This window comes from Phyllostomus hastatus, unplaced genomic scaffold (assembly GCF_019186645.2).
Source record: "Phyllostomus hastatus isolate PE091 unplaced genomic scaffold, TTU_PhHast_1.1 phas_scaffold_93, whole genome shotgun sequence".
Taxonomy (NCBI): domain Eukaryota; kingdom Metazoa; phylum Chordata; class Mammalia; order Chiroptera; family Phyllostomidae; genus Phyllostomus; species Phyllostomus hastatus.
This window is the reverse complement of record NW_025334042.1, coordinates 21263860-21290261: the sequence shown is the minus strand read 5'-3', so window position 1 is coordinate 21290261 and position 26402 is coordinate 21263860. Positions and strand designations below refer to the sequence as shown.

Sequence of the window (26402 nt, the reverse complement as noted above, 5' to 3'; positions counted from 1 at the left end):
ATTTTGGTGAAAATCGCATTTTTCAACTAAGTAGCAAAGGGGAAAGCCTAGTATATTCTGAGGATTGTGGCTTACATGAATAAGAAAGAACCAACAATAGTAGCAAAAGCAGAGCAAATTAAGTTACAGAATTTGCTGTGAGTTGAACTTTACCTCTTTGCCACTCCATCATAGAAAGGGTTACATTTATAAGTCACAAGCAAAAATAGCTTAAGAACATAGGTTATGTTTAGTGAAAATCACAGGCATTCAGAGTAAAGTGATGGGTGCACAGAAAGGACTTAATATTGATGTCAGTAAGTTCAATGGGAAAATTCTCTCTGTCTCCTTTTTCAAATTATAAGAGAAAGTTTATTTAGAAAGTCACAGAGGCAGCAGAAGTGAGCTGTAGAAGAAATGGGCTCAGGAAACAAGTTGCAGCAAAAGAAGGGCCCTTGGAGCTTAGGGGTGGAGGGGAGAGACACTTGGAGGGATAAAAGAAGGACTGGAAAGTTCTCTCTTATTTGGTAGAAGCTTATTAACACCTATGACATTTCAACCAGTCATAATAAAATCTAAATAGACGTAGTTTCATGTTTCAGACTCATTGGAAAGAGATAATATTTATTCAGAGTTTAGATCATCTGACCCGATTTTTCTTCCTGTGCTTAGCCAAGAGGGTCTGGCATGTCAAATATACTTATTTGATGCCTCTTTTTTCTGCAGATCAAGGTATGATACACCTTTCTTCACACATGTTATGGTCACAAGTGTAGAAGATACACAATTAATGCCTGAAATGGCTAGTGATCTGATTGTCATTCTTTTTCTTTTTTTTTTATTTTAGAGAGACAGAGAGACAGACATCGATTTGTTATTCCACTCCATCGATTTGTTTATGCATTCATTGATTGATTCTTGTATGTGCTCTGACTGGAGATTGAATATGCAATTTTGGTTTATGTGGGGCTCTGACCAACTGAGCTACCTGGCCAGGGCCTGATTGTCATTCTGACAACTCCTTTAATGTTAACCTTTTGAGCAATTAGTCACTGCAAACAAAACAAAAGCAAAAAAAGGCGGGGGGGGGGCTTTAAAGGAGTATTTATTTGTATCAGTTTACTCAGCTCAAACATTAGTGCTGGAAAAGGATACCCAGGTCTTAGGTGCTTCTGGCAGAGACATCTGAAGGCGGCTGTGTCTGGGTTCTGACCTTCAGAAGTGATTTCTTTATCAAAGATCAGGATGAATTGTGTACTGGTGAGTGAGTTGAATATAGTTAAGAGAGAGCAGGTTGTTCTTATTAATAAGAGGCTTTGCTAACACAGTAACTGAGCATCTTATTTTCACGTGGGTATGTGAGCCAGAGTTTGTCATGTTAGAAAATAGTTGGATGCTTTGATTTGGTCTGTGGTCTGATGCTACAAATTCTTTTGGCAGAGAAGACTCTGTAATTATTAACTGTTCAAATAGGTCATCTAAAGCTTGTTTAATATGAATAATTCTCTGTTTTTAGCAAGTTTGCTCTCAAATGTTTCATATCTTATGCAAAAATGTACTTCTGGAACGGTATAATTTAATTAAGTGTGAGCATTTGATTTGCTATTGTTCCGTTGTTGAGAAAGTGCTTTTTCTGGGTTTAGGCAGTTAATCATTTGTTTTCCAAAGCAGCTAAGAACCATATCTCATCTAATACAAAAAAGATACTTTTCCTAGTTAACATATTGGAAATCAAGAGATGTTTTATATAAAATGCATCATAGACTCAATTAAATATAGCAATCTTGATTCAACTAAGTAAACCTCAGAGACACTAAAATAGTGTAATAATAAAAACACAGTAGAAAATATTTCATTTCAGAGCCAAAAGTAAGTTAGTTCATATTGTGGTCTTAAAAGTGGTAGTGCAACGGTTTGGCCACATCTTTTAAACTTTAAATATTTATGCACTTTGACCCAGAAGTCCTGCTTCCAGGAGTTTCTTTAAAACACCTACATGTGTGCACAAAGATGTGTATGTGTGTGTGTGTTGTAGTATTGTTCATAATAATACAATGATTAAATGTTATAGTATGTCCACACAATGGAATTCTATGAAAGCTGGTTTTAAAATTCTGTGAAGGCTCACAGGAAAAAAATGAGGTAGATCTATTTGTGCACATATGGAGAGATGTACAAAATAGCTCTGGCTGGTGTAGCTCAGTGGATTGAGTGCCAGCCTGCGAACCAAAAGGTCGCAGGTTTGATTCCCAGTCAAGGCACATGCCTGGGTTGCAGGCCAGGTCCCTGGTTGGGGGCATGAGAGAGGCAGCGGATCAATATCTCTCTCACATTGAAATTTCTCTCCCTCTCTTTTTCCCTTCCCCTCTCTCTAAAAGTAAATAAATAAAATCTTTTTAAAGAAGTACAAAATATATTTTTAAGTAACAAATGCAGGATACTATGTATTATGAAGTATGGCTCAATTTTGTGAATGTTAATAATTTCTATATTAATATGTACACAGACATAGAAACCTGGAAATGTATGTACCAAACTATTTGGGTGGGATTATTTCTGAGAAGTGCTGGATCTATGAAAAATTTTCTCTTGAGTGTTATATGTGTTTTGATCTTTTTCCAATATGTATATTTTTTCTAGTTTTTTTATTGTGATAAAATATAAGGTGCATCTAACAAAATTTATTTATATATTTTTTAACAAAAAAATAACAAGTAGTTTTTAAAGTGATAGCTGTGGATAAATGATTTAAAACCTTAAATCAATTATCATTCTTCCTGATTCTTACTCTAAGTGTGAGTATACTAACATTTTATGTTAATATACATTCAGTTTCCTTACTAACTTATAGGTCATTCAGATTTTTTATTTCATTATTCAATTTTGATAGGTTGTATCTTTTGTGGAATTTATCCAGTTCTTTTAGGTTATCCAATTAGTGGCATATAATTATTCACAGTAATCTCTCTTTTTTAAAAAAAGATTTTATTTATTTATTTCTAGAGAGAGGAGAAGGGAGAGGGAGAGAAACATCAATGTGTGATTGCCTCTCACACGTCCTCAACTGGCCTGCATACCTGGCCTGCAACCCAGGCATGTGCCCTGACTGGGAATCAAACTGGTGATCCTTTGATTCACAGGCCAGCACTCAATCCACTGAGCCACACACCAGCCAGGACACAAAATCTTTTATTACAAAATCATAAGCATGTAATTCTGTAACACAACATTATCCTGCTCAAGTACTCTGACATTTTAGGTAGAATATTAAAACTATAGATTTTTACTTCCATATTATTACCCAACCAACCACACTCAAGCAGACATTACTTCTACTGGACCCTGTCTATGTACCACTTGACAGCAGGGATGTGTTCAGAGGAAGCTTGTTAGGCAATTTTGTCATTGTGCGAACATCAGAATGCACTTAGAGAAACCTGGATGGTATAGCTTATTACACACCTGGCTATACATGGTCCAGCCTATTGCTCCTGGGCTACAACATGCACAGCATGTTACGGTACAGAACAACATGAGATTAAATCAAGCACGAGAGAAAGTCACACAAGCAAGAGACATTAAACACAAGATGTATGAGGCTGTTCTTAGCGTAACATGGCATAGTGTTTTCTGTAAACTTTTTTTATGTAAGTAGAAATTGTACACTCTAAAATGATAAAAAAATATAGTAAATATGTAAACAGTAACAGTCATTTATTACCATTATCAAATATGTACTATACATTATTGTATGTGCTGTACTTTTATGTGATTGGTAGTACATTAGGTTTGTTTACACCAGCATCACCACCACCATATGGAATGTGCTGCATTACAACGCTAGGCAAGAGGACTTTTTCATTTCCATTATAATATTAAGGGACCACTGTAATATATGTGGTCTTTAGCTTTTTCTTAGAATACCACCAACTAATAAATACAGAAGGAATGATGAAGTTATAAAACCACCATTTTGTAACCATTATGGAAAATAATTGATTCAGCCAAGAATCATTGATGGATGCTGAAATTAGTGGGTGAAAGTTTAATGAAGTATATAACATTTACATAGTCTAAAAGTATTCAATAAATTAATTACACAAAGAGAGGAATAGTATCTTTACAGTGGATTAATTTAGCAGATACCATCTTAATCAAGTATACAATACTTAAAATTACTATCACCAGTAATAAGGCAGATACATCCTGACATCATCATGTTTCAAGATGACATTACTTTTGTGGTATTCTGCCAAAATGTACAACCTGAATCTAATTATGAAGAAGTATTAACAAAACCAATATTAAGGGACAGAGTGTAATATAACTAGTCTGTACAAAGTGTCAATGAGATAAGAGACAAAGGTTGAGAAACTATTCCTGGTTATAGAATGCTAAAGAGACATGACAATTAAATGTAATATGTGATGCTGTATTGGGTCCTAGATCAGGAAAAAGGGCAGAAAAACTTTCAAGGGCATTATTGGGACAATAGGCTAACTTGGAAATGGGTTGTGGATTAGATGATACCATATTTTGTCATGTATAATGTGCAGTTTTTATCCCCCCAAATTTTTAAGTATATTTTATTGATTATGCTATTACAGTTGTCCCATTTTCCCCCTTCACTACCCTTCACCCTGCACACCCTCTCCCACCCACATTCCCCCCCTTTAGTTGGTGTCCATGGGTCATACGTTCTTTAGCTTCTACATTTCCCATACTATTCTTGCCTTCCCCCTATTTTTCTACCTACCATCTATGCTACTTATTCTCTGTACCTTTTCCCCATCTCTCCTCCTCCCACTCCCCTGTTGCTAACCCTCCATGTGATCTCCATTTCTGTGGTTCTGTTCCTGTTCTAGTTTGCTTTGTTTTTGTTTTAGGTATGGTTGTTCATAATTATGAGTTTGCTATCATTTTACTGTTCATGTTTTTTATCTTCTTTTTCTTAGATAAGTCCCTTTAACATTTCATATAATAGGGCTTGGTGATGATGAACTCCTTTAACTTGACCTTATCTGAGAAGCACTTTATCTGCCCTTCCATTCTAAATGAAAGCTTTGCTGGATAGAGCAACCTTGGATGTAGGTCCTTGCCTTTCATGACTTGGAATACTTCTTTCCAGCCTCTTCTTGCCTGTAAGGTTTCTTTTAAGAAATCAGCTGACAGTCTTATGGACTCTCCTTTGTAGTTAACTCTCTCCTTTAGTCTTGCTGCTTTTAAGATTCTCTCCTTATCTTTCATCTTGGGTAATGTACTTATGATACGCCTTGGTGTGTTCCTCCTTGAGTCCAACTTCTTTGGGACTCTCTGAGCTTTCTGGACTTCCTGGAAGTCTATTTCCTTTGCCAGATTGGGGAAGTTCTCCTTTATTATCTGTTCAAATAATTTTTCCACTTGTTGCTCTTCCTCTTGTCCTTCTGGTACCCCTATAATTCGGATGTTGGAACATTTAAAGATGTCCTGGAGGTTCCTAAGCCTCTCCTCATTTTTTTGAATCCTTGTTTCTTCTTTTCTCTTTGGTTGTTTCTTTCTTCCTTCTGTTCCACTCCATTGATTTGAGTCCCAGTTTCCTTCCCATCACTATTGGTTCCCTGTACACTTTCCTTTATTTCACTGAGTATTGACTTCATTTTTTCATCTAATATGCGACCAAATTCAACCAATTCTGTGAGCATCCTGATCACCAGTGTTTCAAACTGTGCATCTGATAGGTTGGCTGTCTCTTTGTCACTCAGTTGTATTTTTTCTGGTGCTTTGAGCTGTTCTTTTGCTTGGGCCTTTGTCTTGACTTACCTGTTACGTAGTGAGGGGCAGAGCCTTAGGTGTTCACCAGGGCAGGGCAACTCAGTTGCTGAGGTGTGACGCTGTAGGTGGGGGCGGGGTCCGAGAGGGTACAGTGGCACTTGTTCAGCTCTCTGCTGGATTTCATTCACTTTCCCGCTTCCCACAAGGAAATTGGGCCCTTCTGGTGCTGATCCCTGTGTGGGCAGGTTTGTGTGCGTTCTAGGACCCTGTGGGTCTCTCCAATGAACTCTCCTGTGAGGTTGGGAGTTTCTCCCTGCACCACCACCCCTACAGGTGTTTTCAATCAGTGTTTTGAGGCTTTATTTCCCTGTGCTGGGACCCTAGGTTGTGCGGGTTGACGTGCTCCCCAGTTTTGCTTGGTTTATCTGCAAGCAAATGTGGGACCTCTGGGTCCATCTGCTGCCCTGTGCACCATGTCCTATTCCACAATCTGCCCCCTGGCTGGGTCCGCCAGCCACAGCTTTGCCAGGAGCCCTCTCCACCCGGCTGTCTGACTCCGCCCCTCCTACTGGTCTGGATGCATGTGTCTTCTTTAACTCTTTGGTTGTCGGACTTTCATACAGTTCAACTTTTTTGTCAGTTCTGGTTGTATTTTGTTTTTAAATTGTTGTCCTCCTTTTGGTTATGTGAAGAGGCACAGTTTGTCTACCTATGCCTCCATCTTGGCCGGAAGTCTTTAGCTCAAATTTTTTAGGGAAAAATAAGTGTGCACATTACACATTGGTAGTACCAATTCTATATCTATATAAATGTTTTCAATTCTTTTTATTTATGCTTGTGCATTAAAAGCGTAACTCTAGAAAGCAATTAACAATATCCATATGCAAAATAATACCCTGGGATATGATTATCTGTTTTGTTTCTGAATACAAATAAATAACTGTATTAAAAATTAAAATGAAAGTTGTTTTTCCTGACAGTTTGGGCCAAAAGTGTGGGTCCGCATTATACATGGGAGCGCATTATACATGGCAGAATATGGTAGTTTGTATCAATTTTGAATTTCTGGGTTTTGATAAATGTACTGTGCTTATGTAAGTTATAAATCCTGTACATCTCAGCAGTTGTTGGAATTAATTTTACAGAAATAAGCTTAGACATATGTGTTAAAGTGAAAATACTGAATTATTTTTTCTGTGAGTAGTTACTGTGAGTAGAGGAAAAAATTTGGAAACAAGGTTGCTTAAACAAATTATGACACACAACAGGGAAATATGCAGCCCTTAAAATTATGTTATAGGTCTGTATTCACACAGAATGATGTTTCAATTTAAATTAGTGAGTTTTTGTTGTTGTTATTGAATGAAGCTACCTTAAATATCTGGGGTAGATCATAGAAACAAAGGAGCAAATGAGAAATCCCTAGAAAGAGAGAGGTGGCTTTGGGGATGTCAACCTTGAGGTTCGAGGACCTCGCTTCCAAGCATGTCATTAAAGTGACTCCAAGCTAGGGCCTGCAGTTTTTGAATTCTGAGTTTAGCCCCTCCCCCAAAGGATTTATTTGGTCTAGCTCTTATAAGGGGCACATTTATATACTACAGACAGGCCTTTAAGGATGGTTTGTTTGCATGTGGATTTGGCCCATTTCCTGAGAAGAAGAAATTGTTGGAAATTAGGAGGTCACTTCAGTTGTTATCTGCCTCAGTAGGATTGTGTAAGAGTTAAAGAAAAATCAAAGCAGAATATAAAATACTGTTTACAGTATGATCTGATTTTGTAGAAATGTAGAGTGAGTTTGGGGTGGGAGTGGAGAATCAAGATTTCTGTCTGGTTATGTTAATTTTGAGTTCCCAATTAGACATTCAAATGGAGGGCTGAATTTTTTTTTTTTTTTTAAGATTTTATTTATTTATTTTTAGAGAGGGAAGGGAGGGAGACAGAGAGAGAGAGAGAGAAACATCAATGTGCGGTTGCTGGGGGTTATGGCCTGCAACCCAGGCATGTACCCTGACTGGGAATCGAACCTGCGACACTTTGGTTTGCAGCCTGCACTCAATCCACTGAGCTACGCCAGCCAGGGCGAGGGCTGAATTCTTTAGTAGACAAATGGCAAACAAGTAGCACCAGCCTTTATATTTTAACACAAATGGTAAATAAAAATCACCTGAACATCCCCCTTTCAACAAGTAAGGCAGCTATAGGTCAGCCCACAGAAGTAAAATACTTTAAGAGCCAGGAGCTGATAAATGCAAATGTTTAATCTTTCAGATATCCACACAGAAGCAGTTCAAGCTGCTCTGGCGAAGCATAAAGAACAGAAAATGGCTTTGCCCATGCCAACCAAAAGGCGGTCCACGTTTGTTCAGTCTCCTGCAGATGCCTGCACACCTCCCGGTAAGTTTGTCAGACTCTCTCTCACAGTTGTTACTTTGATGTTCCTGAAAGGAGTTCTAGTTTTTTGTTTTGATTTTCTGAGGTAGGAGCCAGAACTCTTTCCTCCCCATCAGGGGTGTATCAGAGTGCACACTGAAGGGCTTATTTTGGTTGTTGCATCCTAAACAACACACAAAAATAAGCCTTAAGAGTAAAGGTATTTAAGAAAATTTTTTTCCTTTGGAATTTCTGGCATAACCTTGCCATAGTACCCCCAAAATTATGTAGTCGTAAATAAATACAGGCTAAAGCTTAGAGTCTAAAACATTCCTCCCCTGATTAAATAGCCATTTTCACTGACAGTCAAAATATGACCAGTAGTCAGATATTCTTTTAAACATTTATACTCCTAGGTCAAATGCTTTGTCTCTGCAGCAGTCATAGGAGTAAGTGAACTTGGGGGAAAAATGTACCATTAAAGATGATGGGAGAGCAGTCAGGCAAAGTTGTAATCAGTCTTAAAACATATGTGTGTGTGCTTGTGTGTGTGTGTTAATATGTCTTGTATATACTTATATGTATTTTAAGAATCATTTTCTATAATGGGGTCACGAGATCAGTGGGAACCAAGTGTGCTCATCCCATTTTTATTTCCCAGACAATTCTTAATCCCCCTAAGATAAATTTAAGAATTTTAGCTTCATATTGGAGGAGCAGCTGGAACAACTTTAAGTTGTCTTATTTATTCAGAATTTTTTTCAAAGTTTTAAAAACTTTTTCCCAGCTAGCATCTCAGTATATAGTCTCTCAGACTAAAGATAGGAAATCTATTTCAGAGCTTCAATGTAGTAGTGTCTGTGTCCCTAATGCATGTTACTGGTAATGAAATCTTTGGGTAAAAATCTTCCCCATGTTGCTTTGGTCTAAACTACTTACTGTGTTTGGGAAGATACCCAGGAAGGTTGCATCATTGCGGTTGACTATGGTTCACAGCTGTGGAGTTGAGCTATTCACGTGGATCCTATTCTCTTGTGCAGGTTCTTGTTTATAGTTTTCTCCTAGGTTTTGGTTAACTTCTCAGCATCTGGGTGTGCTGTGGGCTCATTAACTTTTTGTGTTTTTTTTTCTTACCTGTGGTGTCAATATGTTTGAAAGAGAAATAGCTCTGTGGCTTCAAGTGTTTTCTCAGAATGTAACTCAGCATACCTCTAGCAGACCATCACAGTAAGACATTTTGTGTCTGTAATGGTGCATACTTCCAGCCCACTCAATTCAAAATCTTGGATGGTTTCCCTTTCAATTCGTACAGCAGTTGGGTCCTGGTGGACAAAGGAGGCTCTTAGTTGTTAGCTGTTCCGTGTTGGCAGATTATGCTACAGCGCAGCTGAGGGTTCAGTTGTAGTAAATGGCAAAGGGTAGAGAGCATTGTGACTCACTTCTTAGAAACAATCCTCTCCAGAGCTATATTAAAGAAAGGCAGTTTCAGAGTAAACAGTCTGCTCTCATGGCCTGTGTTAAATGTGAGAGTGCAGCAGAGGATCTTGAAAATGCTCAGAAGAAATGGAAACCTTTTTTATCCCCTTGTATAAAAGTCACTGCCTGAGGGGAATTTACCAACCCTAGAAATAAATGGTGGCTGAATGAGACGATAGTCCTTTGGAATTCATGTATTGCAAAAACCAAATATTCCACTCTCTGCAGCTTTAAAGATGTGTATATTCTTGATCACCTTATATGTATATGTTTTAATAATTTCATAGTTGTGAAGATTCAGTCCTCTCTCCTAAGACCTTTAAAAGGTTTCCTATCCATTTATTTACTCTTCTGGGGATTTTTGAATAGTATATTCAAAACCTTGATGTGCTCTTAGGGATGGACATTATCACTGGAATCCTCATGTTTTTCCTTGAGTCTGCCTGCCTGTACTCACTGGCCCAAAGAAATGCATGAGCAGGAGTTTGCAGTGTAGAAAGAAAAATAGTTTAATATTGAATTAGCCAGTCCAGAAATAGTAAGCTAATGCTGAAGACCCAACTCCATGATGGCAAGTAGGTTACAGATTATATAGGGCAAAATCACAAGACATGAGGTCGGGGGCCTGATTGGGCAGGAGTGAGATAAGGGTAATGAATTATTTCTTCAGGTCTTGAGGACAGCTCCAAGACTTTGGTCTCATGGAAAGTAGCCAGGCGGTTGTTCTACCTTAGGGCTCTGGAACTGAAACATAACTTGAGTCAAGAGGCCCGGACCTGTTAGTTAGGTGTGGACTACTGTCTCCTGCTGCCTGCATGGGGTGGGGGAGTGTTGCTGATTACGGGGAAAGGCTAGGCCTGTGAGGAGTGGAGAGAGAGGGAGAGATAACCTCTAGAGTTAGGATTTAAAAATAATTTAATCAAATTCATAGGACCCTTGGTTTTAACATCAGTGTTGTCAAATAGAAGAGGAATTTTCCCCCATCATGAAGGAACATGAAGAGCAGTGCCCTCTGTAGTGATTCCTTACATGGACCCCATATGGAGCTAGATCTGGATGCTCCCTGTTAACAGGGACACACGAGCCCAGGACAGATACTGTGACGGAAGGTGGGAAGAACTGTATCATAAAACATTCGTTAGCACCTTTCAATTTAGGGGATGGAAAATGCTGTTCTCAAGCTTGGATTCCAAATCCATTCTCTCCAAGCTTCTGAGAGCCACTACTTAGAGACTTGGCTATCTCTTATTTCTATTGCCCTGTAAGCCTACATCACTGTCTCTCTTACAGACTAACCCAGAGATGGTACATAGGTTTTAATCTTGCATATTTACTTTGATATTCCCTGAAACAGTGGTATTTAGAAGAATGCTTAGACTTCAGTCAAAGGATGGGGAGGAAGAAGAGAATTGATGTTAACCATTGCCAGTTAGTTAAAGGCTGTTTTTTAAAAAACAGGTTCAGGGCAGCTATAAAAAATAAACTTGTGTGACTTCATTTCTAGGAAAGTTGTGCCACTCTTGCAGGGAAAAATTAACTTCAAACTTCACAGTATTTTAGTCATGTTTTTCTTTGTGTACTGAGAGGAGGTCACGCACACATCACTCGGGTCAACGTTTGAGCAGTCAGGGCCTGCATGCTGCATGTGCAGTCCAGGGTGAACCTGGCTTGTGGGGTACCTGCTTGAGCGCACGAGCCAGTTAGCTGGTTTGGGGAGCACGCACCACTAAATATTGGAATTACTGAATTGATGACTATTTAGAGCTATTTTTGGAGGGATTTAATAAAAAGGATTTAAGGAGCAAAATGTCATAAGTTTTGGCTTCTTTATGGAAAACACAGTAAATACTTGGCATGGAAAATAATTTGTCTTTTGTGTGTAAATCATTCTCAAGTAATAAAGTGTCAGTCAACCTAAAATTTGGTTATTGACATGCACACTGATTTCTGTCTTGTGGATTGAAAATTTTAAATTCTCCAAGTTGGTGGCAACCTCTAGTTCTTTCAGTGTCCTTTTTCGGAGTCTTTTAGCCTGCTTGAATTACTGCCATCCAGTTCCTTTATGTGCTGAAATCATCTACTAATGTCATGAGACAATTACCTCAGCTCTTTCTTTGTAAGGGTTCTTTGTATAGCACTGTTACTCATTCATACAGATAAACATAATGTAAAAACTGCAGCATATGTTTTTTCTCCTTGAAGCTTTTTCTGCATCCATGTGGACTTACCCTATACTGCACTGAGGGTACCAGGATAACCAAATAGACCACATAATGACCCAAAAGCACAGTAAGCTATTTCAACAGGCTTGGGTAGAAAGAAACTTAATTTTAGAGGTCTGTCTCATCATGACTTTGCTTGAAGTGACTGTAGTGGTAATTCATAGTGCCAGACAAGAATTTTACCTCTCTGTGTTACTCTGACACCTGTGGACAGACTGGGATATTATTATAGTTTTAACATACTTGAATGATGCTCTATGGGATTATGGTATGTTACAGTATGTTAAGGGCTTTCACATACCCATGGCAGCCATGCCCCACTCGGTCCTCATAAGTGCTCTGTGAAGCAGGACAGGCAGGCTTCTTTAGAGATGAGGAAACAAACAGGTTCATGGTCACTTATTTGAGGTCAGACGGCAGTTAAACCTCAGACTCTAGTCTTCTTGATTTTGTTTTTCTCTCTACTAAAGCCTCATGTTTGGGAAATCTTTGTTTACTAAGAGATATGTAAACATGATACTGGAATGGGAATTCTTTTCTTTTAAAATATATTTTATTAATTATGCTATTATACAGTTGTCCCAGTTTTCCCCCTTTGCCACCCTCTATCTAAAATCCCCTTCCCTCCAGTAATTCCCTCTCTCCCTGCCCGCCCCGCCCCTGTAGTTCATGTCTGTGGGTCGTGCACATTAGTTCTTTGGCTTCTCCATTTCCTATACTGTTCTTAACACCCTTCTGTCTATTTTGTACCTGCCAATTATTCTTCTTAATCCCTGTACCTATTCCCCCATTCTCCCCTTTCCCCCTCCCTACCGATAACCCTCCAGATGATCTCCATGTTTATGATTCTGTTCCTGTTCTCATTGTCTGCTTAGTTTGTTTTCTTTTTAGATTCAGTTGTTGGTAATTGTGAATTTGTTGCCATTTTAATATTCATTGTTTTGATCTTTTTCTTAGATAAGTCCCTTTAACGTTTCATGTAATAATGGCATGGTGATAATGAGCTCCTTTAACTTGACCTTGTCTAGGAAGCACTTTATATGCCCTTCCATTCTAAATGATAGCTTTGCTGGATAGAGTAATCTAGGTTGCAGGTCATTGTTTTTCATCACTTTCAATAATTCTTGCCAGCCCCTTCTTGCCTGCAAAGTTCCTTTTGAGAAATCAGCTGACAGTTTTATGGGAACTCCTTTGTAGATAACTCTCTTTTTTTCTCTTGCTGCTTTTAAGATTCTCTTTATCTTTAACCTTTGACATTTTAATTATTATATGTCTTGGTGTGGTTCTCTTTGAGTCCAACTTGTTTGGGACCCTCTGTGCTTCCAGCACTTACATGTCTATTTCCTTCACCAGATTTGGGAAGTTTTCTTTCATTATTTTCTCAAATACGTTTTCAATTTCTTGTGCTTCTTCTCCTTCTGGCATCCTTGTGATTCCAGTGTTGGCACTTTTAGAGATGTTCCAGTGTCTTCTTATTCCCTGTTTGTTTGTTTGTTTCTGAATTCTTGTTTCTTCATTCTCTTCTGGCTGAATGTTTATTTCTTCCTTATGTTCCAAATCATTGATTTGAACCCAGGCTCCCTGTGGGGTTTTTTTTTAAGATTTTATTTACTTATTTTTAGAGAGAGAGAGAGAGAGAGAGAGAGAGAGAGAGAGAAACATCAATGTGCGGTTGCTGGGGGTTATGGCCTGCAATCCAGGCATGTGCCCTGACTGGGAATCGAACCTGCGATGCTTTGGTTCACAGCCCATGCTCAGTCCACTGAGCTATGCCAGCCAGGGCATGGATTTTTCTTTATTTCACTTTATTTCAGCTACAGCCTTCACTTCTTCCTTTATGCTTTTGCCATACTCAGTGAGTTCTCTGAGCATCCTTATCACAAGTGTTTTGAACTCTGCATCTGATAGGTTGGCTCTCTCCATCTTGTTTAGTTCTTTTTCTGGGGTTTTGTTCTGTCACACATGTTTTGAACTCTGCATGTGTAAGGTTGGTTATCTCCATCTTGTTTAGTTCTTTCTCTGAGGTTCTGTTCTGTTCTTTCATTTGGGCCATATTTCTTTGTCTCCTCAATTTGGCAGCCTCCCTGTGTTCATTTCTGTGTATTAGGTAGAGCTGCTTTGACTCCCTGTCTTAGTGTACCTGCTAAATTGGATGGGGTAGAGCCTTAGGTATTTGCCAAGGCTGGGCAACTCACTTCGTTGCTTTGTGGCTCTGTATGTGGGGGAGTGGTCAGCAAGAGGACAGTGCTGCTTTTGGCTGCTGGAGACTTGCTCGGCACTCACTCCATTTCCAGTCACTTCACTGGTTTGAGTATTATTCTAAACAAATTGAATAGCTCTTGCCTTTTGAGAATATATAGTGCCCAAATCATTCAATTAATTTGAACTTAAAAAAGATTACCTGTCTGAATTACCAACTCGCAGGATTTTTTTTCTAAAAATTTTAATTTTATTCAACCAGGCAAACAGAGCTGGCAAATCAGACCTCTATAAGTGTGCTCTAATAGATGTACCTCATTTTCACAGCATTCTTTTCATTATTAGTCTGAGCAACAGTTCACAATTACTTGGAAGGCTAGTAAATATTCAATATTCTTTAATCCAAAGCACAATAAAAACCCACTCTATTAGATTGAATTTGTTTGTTTCAGTAGTTGATTGTAAAATTCAAGGTTCTTCAATAAAAGTAATTTCATAGTTACTGTTTATTGAGTACCCTCTGTGTACTGGTCAAAAAGGCTGAGTACTTAATATACATTTTTTTCATTTTTGTTCTTTCAACAATCCTCTATCCTGTTTTACAATTGAGAAAACAGGTGTAGGGGGAGGCTCGATAACTTGTCCAACTTCTGTTTCTACCTGTGTAGTCAATTAGATAATCTGTAAACTCCTAGAAAAAGGGGAAAGAATACTTCCCTTTAGAAATGCTAGATAAAATATAACCAGCCTCCTTTTAAATAACATACAGGAGCAAGAGAGAGAGATGGTCACCAAAACCCAGAGTGGTGACATGGGGCACACAGTGGCTACCCTGGGGTGAGGGGAGGCAACAAAGGAAGGCCTAAATTTTAGTTACCGTAAGTGTAGAAAAGACAAAACCTTGGACCTATATAAGGTTGGAAGCTGGAATCGAGGTCTCTGGAGAGGCTTTTCTTCGCCAGAAGAATAAATTTGAAAATACTAAACTGCCAGCAAAAGAAGATGTCAAGAAAGCTTGCCTTGTACCTGACCTTGGGAAAGCAGAGGTGGGGACCTTCCTAAGTACTTGTGGTTAGTGCATACAAGACTTAAATTTCACTATCGTGCCTGGTGAAAACTAGCATTAAAAAGTGAACTAACAGCCTGACCAGCATGACTCATGGGTTGAGCATTGTCCTGCAAAGATGGGGCCTCTGGTTCGATTCCCTGTCAGGGCACATGCCTGGGTTGTGGGCCAGGCCCCCAGTTGGGGGCGTGCAAATAGCAACCAAGCTATGTTTTTCTTCTTCCTTTTCTCCCTCCCTTCCCCTCTCTCCGAAAATAAGTAAAATCCTGTTGTTGTTTTTTTAATGAACTAATTAATAAAGGCTGATGATAACTTTCTGGCACATGTATTTTCTGGAAAGATATAACCTCAACCCAGGCTCTTGGGATTCCCACAACTACAGATCCACTGAGTGTGGGCAAACTATCCAAAAGTAGAAAACACTCATGTGAGGGAATTCATAGAAAAAGAACAACAACAGACAGAAGAATTAAGGCCCCTGAGAACACCTCTCAGTGACAGAGCCAAGACTGAAATCCAGGTCAGCCAGCCCGTTCTCTAGCCCACTGGCATATTGCCCCTCAATCTGCCGTTTTGTCAGTAAACGTGTTCTAGTACTTTGGTGCTCCAACAATTGCTGCATGTTTGAACTAACTTTTCAAATAGGCAGTAAGTGAAAAACAAAACAAAACAAAACAACTCTCTTCTCACCCCAGTACTATTTGTAATATTAATTATTTTCGGAAACGGTTTTTTTCCCCCATAGATATGGGAAAATACCTGGAAAAACTGTTTGGAATTCCCTTTTGGTAGAGCGGCCCTGGACTAATTATTTATAGAGACTGCTCTTCTCTCAGATGTACCCCTGTTTGGATAGTGATGGTCAGGCAACTCCTGGGACTCCTGCCAATTAGGCTCTTTGTAGTGACTTTCAGTCCTGGCCAGCCCTCAGTGTACAGAGACAAATTATTGTAGGATGCTGAAAATCTCGTGGGCAGTTCTGAAAGTCTCCGTAATGCTTGCCAGTGAATCAGTATGCACCATGGTTGGGTTCGGTGCTAGATTACCATAAGCTGCTCAGAATTGTTGCCCAAAGTAGTTTCAGATTGGCCTGCTTCCAGAACTAACCTTTTCATCTTCTGTTCCAATGCGCTTTTACTCCAAGGCTGTGTCCTTTTGGGTGTCTAACAATTTTCCCCTAGTCTAAAACCTTTTTCTTGCCTACAGAGAAACTTTCTTTGCTTCAGGTTGTGTAGACTGACTCCCAGGGGTTGCCATCCTCTCATTAAGGTGTCATTTTTACCACCACAATTTTTGAAAGTAGTTTTTATAGCTTTATTGAATTATAACCAACACAAACAGCACATATTTAAAATGTATCTTTGCTGCGTTTTGACATAGAAAAACCATGAAACCATCAACACAGTTAAGATAAGTAAACCCCCCAATTTCCTCATGATCTTTTTGCAGCCCCACCTCTCCACATCCTTGTGAGGTGTATCCACTGTTTTCTGTCAATGTACATGAGTCTGCATTTTCTAGAATTTTATGTAAATAAAATCATATAGTTGTACTTCATTTTGGTGGGTTAGGGTAAAGATTTGGCCTCTTTTACTCAGCATAATTATTTTGAGATTCATCCACATTTTGTGTATCAGTACTGTAGTTCATTCCTTGTTATTGCTGAGTAGCATTCCATCATATAGATACTCCACAACTTGTCCATTCAGTTGTTGATGGATATTTGGGTTGTTTCCTCTTTTTAGCTATTACAAATAAAACTCCTGTGAACATTCCTGTACAAGTCCTTGATTAGGTATGCTTTCATTTCTCAGGAGTGGGATGGATATGTTTAAATTTAATTTATAAATTCAATTTATTAATTAATAAACATTTTTAGATATAATAATTTTCCACCAAGAAGAAGGGAGTCATTTCCACACATGGCTAAAGACTGAAAGTGCTATAGTAGTTAAGTACACTTAGTAAATTCAGGACTTTTTTTCCTTAAAATCAGCAAGCTATAATTGTATATGTTTCCTAGTTAGTTATAAATGAAGTATAGGCTTCAGGTAATCAGTATTAAATGATGCTATGTTAAAATCACAGCAGTTTTAGTCCTGGTCAGGTGGCTCAGTTGATTGGATCATCTTTCTCATACACTGAGGTTGCAGGTTCAGTCCTGGTCAGGACCAATGAATGCATCAATATGTGGAACAACAAACTGATGCCTCTCTGTCTGTCTCTCAAATCTATAAATTTTTAAAAAATCACACCAGTTATAAACTGATGGGCAAACCATGTTTTCAGAATTGTTTCTGTTGTGTAGACCTATAGCTTAGGTAAGGTGAGTTCATGTTCAATCAGAGTAGAATCAGTGGGAAAATGATAGCTTTATTTCTATTAATATTAATTTGATCTTGCCCAGATTTCTACTAATGCATTGTAATTTTCTTTGTCATAGTTAAATAAACATATAAATATCGAAGGGAACTTGTTATCTTTAAAAAGATACAGTCCTGAGGAAGTGCTTACATTTTGTGCACTCTTAACACATGATGAGCTTTAAGCTATGCTTGGCCAGTTTTGTGTCTTTGAGGTAATACAGGCTGGGTTATTCATGGCAGTGAAGGGGACCTAAAGTTTACTGTCCACCTACCATGATGTGCTGGCACTGCTGGGGCTGCTTTCCAGACACTGTCTCATTTCATGGCCTCCCACTGCACTTAGCAGAAAGGCGAGTTTCCTTAGTGTGTCTCCCATGGTCCTTAGCAACCCAGTGCTGTCACTTGCCCTTCCTTATCTTTCATCAGTACCAATTTTGCATCCTGCACTTCAGCTGGTCTCATTTCTTTCAGATCTTCAAATGTGCCTTGTTTTCTGTTCCTTCCCAGCTTTCTCACATGCTGTTTCCTCTACCTGACTCTTCCCTCTCCCCATATTTATGCTCCTCATAACTAATTTCTACTTACCTTGCTAGCCTGGGTTTAGGTCTCACTTCTTTGGGTGCCTGCCCTGAGTGCCTACTCTAATAAGACTGTGTTCTTGCTCACCATTTTATTTCTATCAAAATAGTGTGTGGTGTTTAGTAATATTTGTTGAATGGTTGAACAAACAGCCAGCCTTCTCAGATGGGTAATTTTATGCCCAAGTCACAAAGCTGGTAAGAGGTGGACCCCAGAGATGGAATAGAAGACATACACCAAAGCCATGTTTTTTCCACTGTACTCAGCCAAGCTACCCACGGTTGTGGTCACTAAACCCCCTGAGGAGGACTGGCAGGCAAATGAGGTAATTGAATTGAAACAATACACCTAATTACATAACTGATTCAATATAGAAACATAATGAAGCCAATTTTCCATAAACCAAATAATATATCGCTTTTACTAACTTTTGAAAATTGGGTTATTCTGATTTTAGACTTACACAGATTAAGTGTGATTCAATAAAGAGCCTACAAATCTCGTTGAGTTTATGGGATCCCATACCAGTCATACCTCAGTACTCGTTGGCTTCAGAACTTGTTAAACCCTGTACTCGTCTCATTTTTAACGAGAAAAAAAAAAACACCAACATTTCATCACTTAGCCCTTACTGGGGACTTGTTGCATTTGCTGAAACTTGTATGAGTCACAGTACCACCCGGCAAGAGAAAATGCTTCATCACTCATTGCTTGCTTGGTGTTCGTCATTTACGGCACTTGTCACGAGTTCCAGAATGAATTAATGACGAGTACTAAGGTATTACTGGACTTTATTCTTAGGGTCAGAGCCCCCTGTCCCATGCCCCCTGCCTTTCTTTAGCATGTTGCAAAGATAGAAATCTCTGTCTCCCATGGTACACCTGAAATACTAGAATGTTTTCTGGAAATTATGCAAAAATGCTTTCCTTTTTTAAAAAATATATTTCATTGATTATGCTGTTATAGTTGTCCCATTTTTTTCTTTATACCCCTCCACCGTGCACCCACCCTCCCACCAGCATTCCCCACCCCCTTAGTTCATGTCTATCGGTTATACATATAAGTTCTTTCGCTTCTCCATTTCCCATACTATTCTTAACCTTCCCCCTGTCTATTTTGTACCTACCCTTTATGCTTCTTATTCCCTGAACCTTTTCCCCCATTCTCCCCACTCCCCTCCCCACTGATAACCCTCCATGTGATTTCCATTCCTGTGATTCTATTTCTGTTCTAGTTCTTTGCTTAGTTTTGGTTTTGTTTTTTGTTTTTTAGATTCAGTTATTGATAGTTGTGAGTTTTTTTGTCATTTTACTGTTCATAATTTTGATCATCTTCTTTTTCTTAGATAAATCCCTTTAACATTTCATATAATAAGGACTTGGTGATGATGAATTCTTTGAATTTTACCTTGTCTGGGAAGCACTTTATCTGCCTTCCCAGTCTAAAGATAGTGTTGCCTGATAGAGTAATCTTGGATGTAGGTCCTTTCCTTTGATTACTTCTAATACTTCTCTCCATCCCCTTCTTGCCTATAAGGTTTCTTTTGAGAAATCAGCTGATAGTCTTCTGGGAACTCCTTTGTAGGTAACTGTCTCCTTTTGTCTTGTTGCTTTTAAGATTCTCTCTTTATCTTTGATCTTGGGTAACTTAATTATGATGTGTCTTGATGTGTTCCTCCTTGGGTCCAACTTCTTTGGGACTCTCTGAGCTTTCTGGATTTCCTGAAGTCTATATCCTTTGCTAGATTGGGGAAGTTTTCCTTCATTATGTTTTCAAATAAGTTCTGATTTTTTTGCTTTTGCTCATCTCCTTCTGGCACCCCAATGATTTGGATGCTGGAACATTTAAAGTTGTCCCAGAGGCTCCTAAGCCTCTCCTCATATTTTTGAATTCTTGTTTCTTCATTCTGTTCTGGTTGAATGTTTGTTTTTTTCCTTCTGTTACAAATCGTTGATTTGAGTCCCAGTTTCCTTCCTGTCGCTTTTCCTTGATTTCACTTTGCATAGCCTTCACTTCTTCTATTTTGCAACCATACTCAGCCATTTCTGTGAGCATCCTGATTACCAGTGTTTTGAAATCTGCATCTGATAGGTTGGTTATCTCTTTATCACTTAGTTCTGGTTTTGGAGCTTTGATCTGTTCTTTCATTTGGGCCATATTTTTTTTGTGTCTCCACATACCTGTTACATAGTAAGGGGCAGAGCTTTAGGTATTCACCAGGGCAGGGCAACCACATCACTGCATTGTGGCACTGTATGTGGGGGAGGGGTTCGAGAGGGAACAATGCTACTTGCTCTGCTCTCTCCTGGCTTTCAGTCACTTCTTCTGCTACCCACAAGGAAATTGGGCCCTTCTGGTCCTGATTCCCAGGTGAGTGGGTTTGTGTACATTTTAGGACCCTGTGGGTCTCTCCAACGAACTCTCCTGTGAGGCTGGGAGTTTCTCCCACCACCTCAACCCCAGCCTGTGTTTTCACTCAGAGGTTTGAGGCTTTATTCCCCCCATCCCGCCCCCCCACCACCGCTGCAATCCTGGGTTGAATGGTCTGTCTCACTCCCTAGTTGTTCTCCCAGTTTATGCACATGCAAATGTGGGACCACCCAGTCTGCCAGCCCCTGCCTTGCCCACCCTGACCCTGGTCTTCTGGTTGCCACTTTGCCAGTAGTCCTCACTGCCCTGACTGCCCATCTTCACCCCTCCTACCAGTCTGGATGAATGTTTCTTCTTTCACTCCTTGGTTGTCAGACTTCCTATACAGTTCGATCTTCTGGCAGTTCTGGTTATTTTTTGTTTTTAAATTTGTTGTTATCCTTGTTTTGGTTGCACGGGGAGGCAAAGTGTATCTACCTATGCCTCCATCTTGACTGGAAGTCCAAAAACACTTTCCTTAAAATGTTACAGGCGCTCTTACATTATATTTTTCTTTAATCAGCCTCCTTTTGCATTGTAGTTTTCTTTCCCCTTTAAAGAACCTTATTACTTTATCCCTTTGGGGTCTGGCCACTATTGATCTCTCCAGCCTTATCTGTTGCCCCTTACCTCCTCAAAATCTTTGCTCCTTTTACATAGAAGTACTTGAAACCCCAGCTGGGATTGGTGCCCCTGGAGTGAAACCCTTTGCTTAGCCTATTTCTTAGCATTTGTTGTATTCCTTATGAAGAAGCCTAGGGTTGTGTGCCTCCTGTATTAGACTATAAGCCTTGTTAGGGTCCTTCCTATTTTATACAAACTCATACATCTCAGAATCCCTGGAACCTGACATATATTAGTTATATAGTACATTGTAGAAAATTTTTTTAAAGTCAGTCTTGGATACCTACCTGGCAGGGGAGATACCATGATCATAAAGTCAGGCTTGGGCCTTGTATCTCCCTCACTATGAGGTAACAATTTGGAGGTAGTCCAGAGCAGGAAGCAAGGACAAACTTTCTCTCTTGCTCTGGACTTGCAAAATCTGGCTTCTAGATTAAATTAATCTCTTGTACTTCAAATTTCCATTGGTGGGTATTAGCAGTGTTACAGACTTATAGGTTCACCTGAGTTATAGGAAAATATTCTGTAGGACTAACCGTAGAATATTTAATTTTTTAAAAGATTTTATTTATTTATTTTTAGAGAGGGAAGGGAGGGAGAAAGAGAGAGAGAAACATCAATGTGCGATTGCTGGGGGTCCTGGCCTGCAACCCAGGCATGTGCCCTGACTGGAAATCGAACCTACAATGTTTTGGTTCACAGCCTGCGCTCAACCCACTGAGCTACGCCAGCCAGGGCTCTAGAATATTTAATTTAAAAAAAATGGTTGACATTCAATCCACAGGCCATAAATTATAACCTCTAAAATCATTTAGAAGGGTTTGTCTCACATCAGATCAAATGCCCCTGAACTTGTGTACCTTGTCAGCCTGAGAGCTCTGGAATAAAAACCCTTGACTTCTGCTTCCTTTGGCTATTCTATATTTGGTTGAACTTTTGTTTTTTCTTTTTTTCAACATGCTTTTTAAATTTAGGCTTCACTATCCTGAAGTCAGAGTCAGGCTAAATATAGACATCAGTGAATTTCTCACAACTGTTCTCTGAGAATTAAGAGAAATACTGATCAGTGCCCTCTTCTGTTGTGTTTGGAAAGCTTAACCGTGCCAAATGAGCAGCTGTCTTTCCCACTAAAACCATGACTGCCTCCAGGCTAAGCATCGTTTCTCCCATCCAATTACTAACCAGGTCCGACCCTGCTTAGCTTCTGAGATCAGATGAGATCTAGACCTGGCGAGTTCAGGGTGGTATGGCCATAGACTAAGCATTGTTTTTTACTCCCCACCAGTTCCCCAGCCTCTCACTGACACTTAGGTCATTGTTAATAAAAACAAGCTTTTATGTCTCCCTATCAAGATTATTTCCTTTTAAGTAAACACTAATTAATAAATACTTGTCAAAATCAGTATAGCAACCTGGCACAAAATTCTCTAATTGAGGACAATATTATTAGCACTTCAGAATTACTTAACATAAGTAAGATAAGTCAGAGAACTTAGATACTGATTAAACTCCGAACAGAAAAACAGTGAAGTTTAAATGTTCTAAAAGGGTTTTTTAAAAATAACTTTAAATTACTTGTAAATTTAGATTGTTTCGTTTTCTCAGGCTTTGGTCCATAGACCTTCCTTGTGATTCTGGAGAAGCTTGACATAATAGTTTACCTTAAGAATGTGAATGTTTTGCTGGTGTCAAGACTGAATGTGTGATCAATGACCAAGAAGTAAAAGGTCTCTGTTCTAGGCAGGATCGAGAACAACTGTTTTTCTAATTCCACGCAGACACGTCTTCAGCCTCCGAGGATGAGGGCTCTCTGAGACGCCAAGCTGCGCTCTCTGCTGCCTTACAACAGAGCTTACAGAATGCTGAGTCCTGGATCAACCGTTCAATTCAGGGATCGTCCACTTCTTCATCTGCATCTTCTACGCTGTCCCATGGAGAGGTCAAAGGAACCAGTGGGTCTCTAGCTGATGTATTTGCCAATACTCGAATAGGTAGGAGCTGGATCTTCCCAAGAAGCCCCAGTTATGTTCCATTTGGCTCCCGGTATCCAGGAAAGAGTTTATGATTTGTATTAGGTTTTTCAGAGTGGCCTAAAAAGTAGAATTAGAAAGAATGTGACAGTTAATGAGGCAAAGAATGGCACACCAGCAATACATTTGAAATGGTAGTTATCATCTGCATTTTGGTGCATCGTATTGCCCACCTGAAGCCATAGCTATTTCCAATAAGCAATACTCAATCTGCAAGATATAACACCTGTCTTAGCGAGGGTTTATCTCAGTTGAAGAACATTGCATCTGTTCAAATGAGTTAAAATATTAACATCTTAGATTTTTCTCCAGTATTGTTGTCTACATTCTCTCAAACAAAAAAACATTAAACCTGAGCAAATTCTGTACTAAGACAATTTCAGTGAGGCCCTTTTGTGTACAGCATAAAGACTGGGTTTATTGTCCTTGCTGCTGTTACTGCTACAGCTAGAGTGTGCAGCCTGAGAATGTTGGTATTCTGTGAGCTGCAACGTGCTGGCACCTGTATGGTGTGTGTGTAGCTTTTGCTTGGCTCTGCTTTATGTTTTTTGTGTGTGTTTTTTTAAGATGTCTTGCCATCTACAGATAAAGATACAGCTCAGATCTCTACTTTTGCTTAATTGGTTGGTACATGCACTGAGTGATGTACATGAACATCATTTCATGTGTCTGTTATATTTTTCCTATTTTTCTTGACAATCAGTTGCATTTTGGTGTCTTAATTTTCATATCTGTGACCTTTTTATATCACCATATATGTATGTATATCTTTATTTTACTTATTTTTTTCAAATGATAAGAGAAAGTTTATTTAGAAAGTTACAGAGGCAAAAAGAAAAGGGCCCTTGGGACTTAGGAGAGCAAAGAGTAAAGGTATCAGGTCTGTGGGGGAGAGGGAAGAGAGGGGAAAGGTCAAGGTTGTGCTCTTGGAAGGGAGAGTGCACCTATATCTTTATTTTATTAATCGAAAAGAAAAACTTGGAAAAATTTCAATTCAAGCCAATACTTTTTAAAGAATATAGCTGCCTTGAGGTTATGATTGCTGACATTTAAAAGCCAAGTGCCAATAGCAGTGGTTTGTCCTGCATTCTTCGCTCTGCCCTGTGACTCGCTGAACCTCCTAAAGTAGCTGCAGCTGAGCACGCTCACCACCCTTCTGTTTGCAAGGGTGGGCAGCACAGCCATGGTGGGGTCAGGTTTCATCTTCACCATGGTCTAAAAAAGAACAATTTCACTTGTTAAAAATGTTGTCCTGATACCCAGTCAACTTTACCTGAATTTTTGTTCACAAGATGATTTAGCCTGACCTTATATTCTTCTATTTCTTCTTCTATTCTGCGGAGATAAAGTTATTTATTCAAGTATTCCCAGAATCCATTTTATCCAACATTATTGTCTTTTGGGTGTTTGTGTCAAAAGAAGTAATGAATGATTCCAATAAAAAAACTTGAAAATACAGATAAAAAATAAAATAATCTGTAAACCCACTTTCCAGGGGTAATACTTCATTGTGATTCTTCTAGACTTCATTTGCATAGGAATATGTAGATTTTCTTTTTACAAAAATGAAATTGTACTAAACATGGCATTTATAATCTGCTTTTCTTTGTGGTGTATCACAAGCATGTGTTATGGTTTCAAAATATGCTACTGTATTATGGCTGTGTCCTGGTTTATTTAACCACTCCCCAATTTTGTACATTTAAATATTGCCCATTTGTTTTGCTATTATAAAAACTGCTGGGATGATGAACATTCTTAAACACAGCTTTGTGCATCTGTCTGATTATTTCCTTAGGATGTATCCCTGTAAGTGGAATTGTTGGGTCAAATAAAAATGCCCTTTTTTAATGCTTTGTTACTACAGTATCCTACAGAAGTGATATACTGCAATATACTTGTGTTAGAACTACATTTATTATTCATTTAGTTAGTATATTTAAAGCTTTAAAAACTATTAAACTAGTAATTACAGACTTTTGGGACATTGAGTCCTCACTTCCAAATTGACTTTAGAAATTGTTTATATTATGATTTTTTCCTTTTTATAGTATTATGTGACTTTTCATTATTCTTGTGAATTGTATATTTTACTTCTAATTTTCTTTTTTTACTGCTCCAGATGTATTTTTCTTCTAAGTTTTTTTGGTAACACATCCCTGTAGAATGGCTGTCTTCCAATTTATGTCATTCATTTTCTCTATATTAAAGAATCCCTCAATTTATATTAGTTTCCTTATATTAAGAATCTCTACATGAAGCAAAGTACAGTAACACTACTCATGCTTAGAGCAAGGGAAGAACCTCGTCCGTGAAGTAGGTCCAAGTTAGCTACAAGTCATTTTATAAAAATCAGAAGTAGACCTATCCGGTTTTCTTCATCTGGAAACTTGAGTGATCTTACCATTCCCAGGATCATTCCTGTCTTCAATGGAAGAAGAAATGTTATAGATAAACCAATATAAACATGAAGAAATGTTCAGCAGACTAGAATATTAGTAGCTATATGATCATACTTGGTTTTATTTTGAAGTTACTTGCAGTTTTTATTATGCTTAATTTTTATATAACATTGGTTTTCTTTCTATTTGGAAAAGAATGTTTTTGAGAAACATTTAATAATACAGGGTTTGATCTTGCTAAGGCTACTTAAGTTTTTAAAAATAATTTTGGAAAGCTCATAAGCCCTAGCTTTACCTCTTGCTCTGTCATTACAGCTTGCTAGTAGAATTTGATTTGAAAGTTTGTTTTATAAAAGCTTGTGCCCTATTTACATAATTTTCATCCATGTTAAAAAGCAAAAAGAAAAATTCTTATGTTTACTGCGAATGCAATATAATTCTAAATTTTGTTTTCTCCCCCTTAGAGAATTTCTCTGCTCCCCCTGATGTCACTACAACTACCTCTTCTTCATCATCATCTTCCTCAATACGCCCAGCAAATATTGACCTGCCCCCCTCGGGGATAGTAAAAGGCATGCACAAAGGATCCAACAGGTCCAGCCTTATGGATACAGCTGATGGTAGGGAGTTCTCTTTGGTAGAAATCCAGTAACACACGTCATCTTGAACGCCTTCTTTTCAGCAGCCTGCACTGTGGCGGCACTGACACTGTTCAGACTCTGTACTTTCAAAAGATATATGAACAAAAAACTGTGGAATACTAAAAGAATGCTATAAAAGGAAGAGTCGATGACATCTTTAAGCAATATATTAATAATAGCACTATATTTGTTCTCCGTTGTCAAACTCTTGTCATGGACATATTTGTACCTATTTGTCTCATTTGAAACAGGATGAGACTGTGGGCAAAGGCCAATCATTAGAAATAA

General features: G+C 38.7%; 1 protein-coding gene across 4 annotated transcripts in view; it reads left to right on the top strand.

Moving 5' to 3' along the window:
- The window catches only part of DIP2B (disco interacting protein 2 homolog B), a 219474-nt gene that overhangs the window by 126959 nt on the left and 66113 nt on the right, over positions 1 to 26402 (top strand). For 3 of the 4 annotated variants that reach the window (XM_045829326.1, XM_045829325.1, XM_045829327.1), the window contains 3 exons: positions 7999 to 8124; positions 22820 to 23032; positions 25938 to 26093. In XM_045829326.1, the coding sequence (XP_045685282.1) occupies positions 7999 to 8124; positions 22820 to 23032; positions 25938 to 26093 (495 nt within the window). The remainder of the gene's footprint in view (positions 1 to 7998; positions 8125 to 22819; positions 23033 to 25937; positions 26094 to 26402) is intronic. The other variant, XM_045829328.1, reaches the window with a different exon arrangement.